Genomic DNA, 4,542 nt, shown 5'->3' with positions numbered 1-4,542 from the left:
GAGGTTAGAGGAAAGGTCGTTGTCTTTGTCTAAAGTAAACAAGAAAATTGTTGGTCGTAAAATGTAAACAATTAAAAAGAAGTAGGTATCTTTAATTTTATTCTTATATGACAAATTTAAAAATATATTTTTAGTATTTTATAATAACTACTGCGCGGAATCGTCTAGCATTTCAATGGGATCTTTCCAGTGGCATAATAATTATTTTTGCAAAATTTGAACACTATTAGTGCAACGGTTCTTGAGTTTTCGTGACCGTACAATGACATACTCACAAGCGGACAGCTAATCTTCGACTCCGCTATACATTAATTTGGATAAGACTCTTTATTAATTAATTTATGAACAGTAGTTAAAAACACTAACTATAGCTGAACTATAACAGAACTGTAAGTTTATCTACAGTTTGGTTAGAACCAGGATGAAATGAGCAATCACTTTTAAAAAGTAGTTGTAATTAGCACAGTTATTTGTACATATCAACAATGGTAACACAGTCAAAGCAACAACTCTTCCAAATACACTTGGTCAAATCACTTTACAAAGAATCAGAAAAATGCAGGAACTCCGTAAGTAGCATGTGGTTGGGGTGGTGGTGGTGGTGGTGGTGGGGGAGGTGGTGGTGGTGGTGGAGGTGGAGGTGGTGGCGGGGGTGGTGGTGGAGGAGGGGCATATTCTGGTTGTGGGGGTGGTGCATATGGAGCTGGTGGGGGAGCATAAGGAGCAGGTGGTGGTGGTGGTGGGGGTGGTGGAGGAGGTGGTGGTGGAGGTGGCGGTGGTGGTGGGGGAGGGGCATATTCTGGTTGTGGGGGTGGTGCATATGGAGCTGGTGGTGGAGCATAAGGAGCAGGTGGTGGGGCATAAAATACAGGTGGTGGTGCATAAGGTGCCGGTGGTGGTGGAGGTGGTGGTGGAGGAGGAGGTGGTGGTGGTGGTGGAGGAGGTGGTGGTGGTGGTGGAGCATAAGCTGGGGGTGGAGGTGGAGCATATGGAGCAGGTGGGGCGTATGGAGCTGGTGGAGGTGGGGGTGGAGGAGGAGGAGGAGGAGGTGGTGGTGGTGGTGGGGGCGGCGGCGGTGGTGGTGGTGGTGGTGGGGCATATTCTGGTTGTGGGGGTGGTGCATATGGAGCTACAGGAGGAGCATAAGGTGCAGGTGGTGGTGGTGGTGGGGGTGGAGGAGGAGGTGGTGGTGGAGGTGGCGGTGGTGGTGGGGGAGGGGCATATTCTGGTTGTGGGGGTGGTGCATATGGAGCTGGCGGTGGAGCATAAGGTGCAGGTGGTGGGGCATAATATACAGGTGGTGGAGGTGGCGGAGGAGGAGGTGGTGGTGGTGGAGCGTACTCCGGTTGTGGTGGAGGTGCATATGGCGCCTCTGGAGGCGGAGGTGGAGGTGGTGGAGGTGGTGGTGGCGGAGGCGGCGGTGGTGGTGGTGGAGCGTACTCCGGTTGTGGTGGAGGTGCATACGGCGCCTCTGGAGGCGGAGGTGGTGGTGGCGGCGGAGGCGGCGGAGGTGGCGGGGGTGGAGGCGGCGCAAATTCAGCAACTACCTTTCCAGGCTCTCCATATACAGCCGCTGGGGCAAAGGCGAAGGAGTACTGAGGCTTAGCCCAGGCAACGCCTGCTAACAGCAGGCACGTTACCTGCAACACAAGATTACATAATTAGTCTAAATCGTATACCTACAATTTAATTTTCCCCCCTATATTTCAATGTTTTATTTTCTCATTTACTGTCCCAGACAAAAAGAAAATTCCATCCCTGTTTCTTACTTTTTTGCTAGCGCGAAATATTTCACAAATTGATGTTGTAAGGAATGTTAAGCCTTTACACCTTTACATGAAAGTATGGGTATTCAGCTATTCCTTGCTTAAAATCCGTCGGCATTACGAATGTTACCAAAAGCAAGAAAGATTCATCATGTGAAGTCTCTAGGGTTTCAAGTATTAATTAGCACACAAATCCACATGAAATAGTATTTACCATCACATGATGGCTTGACCAAAACATAACCATTACTTGTAATGATACTGTTTGGTACTTATTTAGCGTACGGTCGTACGGATACAATGGCCTTTTCCAGAAGCGGGCAACTTTTTTTTAATTTTCTATATGCTTATGAAGGTGATGTAAATGAGAAATTGGCAGAGTGTATGAACATGGAATGGTCAGAAATGAAGTTTTGTTTACATTTCCTCCTAAAGGAAAGAGCCTAACCTAACATTTGTCTCTTCCCAACAACCAAACACAAAATAGCCTACGTACGCTTTGGATGACGTGTCTGGGCCTAAAGTTTACCTCTCCTAACCTAACCGAACATAACTAACCTCTAATTTTATTTACATCATTTTCATTTGCACAGGGCAAATTTTAATAGGAGCGGCCTTCGTTTTGAAAGCACTAGGATACTGTTTGTACACCTAACAGAAAAATATGTGTGAGGCGTTGGGGTAAAAAATAATAAAGAGGATGAGCATGAAAAAGTCCATTCAATTAACTGTACTGAAAGAAATAGTTAAGAACAAAACGCCATCAACGAGAACTGTACGGAATTGACCTTAAATTGTCTTAAGTTAGACTACAAGGATGGCAAATCTAAAAAGAAATAATTTATAATCTACTTTAAAATCTAAAACCGCTGTTAGTGGCCTTGCTACGGAATTGAACCAAATCCTTAATCATAGGATAAAACTCCTTATCCACCTACGCATGGATTACACATTACACAATTTTATCTAACACATTGGTTAATAACAAACTATATAAATAATTTAGAGTTTATTTAAACCACATGAAGGTTGTTATAGTCTATTTAGAAAGTGTCAATTAATATAAGAGGAAACACGAACTTATTACGGAGTAATTTGCACAACAGATTTAAACTAGTTTTGAATTGTATACTTATCTTTGAATTATAGAATTAACAAAACTTTTTGTTGATCGCCGTGTAGTTAAAGAATACAACAAACTATATTACATTTGTATCTTATCCTAAGAGGATTAAACATTAATCTTGTAATACATTTTTTTCAGGTTTGTTTTTGTTTCTCAGGTTGTCTGTATCAATCAGCCTAAGTTATTTAGTATATTTAAATATTTTAAGATCGATTCGCTGTGTATTGTTAAAATCCTACACCTATAGTAGTAAACGAGTAAAAGAATCTCATATTTTCCGAGATAAATTATGCATTTAAGATATTTTATTAAGAACCAATGTTTGTTAATAAACAAATTTAAACAATCTTATTTTTTTCTTTTTCTATCTACATAAAAGAAAGTTAAACTCAATTGGTGTCAAACTAAGCTGATAATTTAATACCACTAATATGAAGGGCATATTTAACTTATAACATGTTACAACTTATGCATCAAAATGTTAATGCTGACATTTATAGATTTTTCACACCTTTGAAAATATTTGTGTTATTTTTGGTATTTTGAATTCTTTAATCTTTAAAAGTAAACACATTTTAAATTTATTTTAAATTATTAATAACTGAATGATTCTATAAAAAGATCTATCCCTTTCCCTTTTACAAAATGTTAGTTGTTGCTTCTACTCTTTTGAAACAGAAAACTTAAATAATATAATCGTAATGTTAATTATGCAACAAATATAAAAAAAATAATTAGAAAATTTTAAATAATCTGGGATCAAATTTACCCAAAAACTAAAAAAACACTGTTTAGGTTACTGAAATAGATAAGAAAATTCAACTTTCACTAAAAATATTTAATTTAAACCAAAATTGAACCCGACTAAATCGAGATTGTCAAATAATTAAAATTTATTTTCGAAAATGTCAACCTAAATTGTCTTAATCGTATGAGTCGCATAACTTGGAAAAGTCCAAATTTTTAATCTATAGCTAAATTTGTTTAAAAAATACTCCATAAATTTAAACTCTACTAAAACAGATTTAAAAAATGTTTAAAAAACTAATATTTAAGTATCTGATTGTTTATAAACTATCATTAAAATATAAAAACTTTTAACACAATGGTAAATATGTGCAAAACTACAACTAAATCTGTTTACAAATAAATATATTTTGATTTTTCAAATCACCTAATTAACTTTTTAAACATGTTTCACTTTACTTACCAGAACTCTCATGGTGGAGAAGAATCCGTATCCTAGCTGGAACTGTCTCCCTCACCGCTATATACCCCTCCCCAAGGTCGTCCTGGGGGTACTTTCCTGTTGTTCAGCAGACAGACAGACTCCACATGTCGCAACCCCTGCCGTCTCTTGGACGTCCATCGGGTATCCGATCGTGGGAACCGGTCAGTCTGCGGACCACGGGGGTGTCATCCAAAGGAGATGGAATAAATGTATTCTTTGTCCCATCTTCACATCCTAGGATGCTCGGGGTGGGTTTTCACATTACTTCAGGCTAGGACTAGAGGTTGCATTTATTGAGCCATTGGTGATTTTTTGGGTTTGAACCCAGAACCCCAAGGAGTTAGATACCGCGGTTTGGCACTGAATCAGCTCAATCTCCATTAAACATTTATTGCAAGTTTGTTAGTTGGATATTTTTA

General features: G+C 39.1%; 1 protein-coding gene across 1 annotated transcript; it reads right to left on the bottom strand.

Annotated features, from left to right (window-relative positions):
- Positions 1 to 548: 548 nt before the first annotated feature.
- LOC129005659 (uncharacterized) lies at positions 549 to 4,114 on the bottom strand. Its single transcript, XM_054434618.1, has 2 exons — positions 4,103 to 4,114; positions 549 to 1,640 (listed from the first exon to the last, which is right to left on the bottom strand). Exons 1-2 carry the CDS (start codon positions 4,112 to 4,114, stop codon positions 549 to 551), a joined length of 1,104 nt encoding a protein of 367 aa, XP_054290593.1.
- Positions 4,115 to 4,542: the final 428 nt, after the last annotated feature.

This window comes from Macrosteles quadrilineatus, unplaced genomic scaffold (assembly GCF_028750875.1).
Source record: "Macrosteles quadrilineatus isolate MER2022 unplaced genomic scaffold, UCM_ALF_1.0 Scaffold_30__1_contigs__length_1495292, whole genome shotgun sequence".
NCBI lineage: Eukaryota > Metazoa > Arthropoda > Insecta > Hemiptera > Cicadellidae > Macrosteles > Macrosteles quadrilineatus.
The sequence above is the reverse complement of the archived record's forward strand: the minus strand, read 5'-3'. Positions and strand labels throughout refer to the sequence as shown.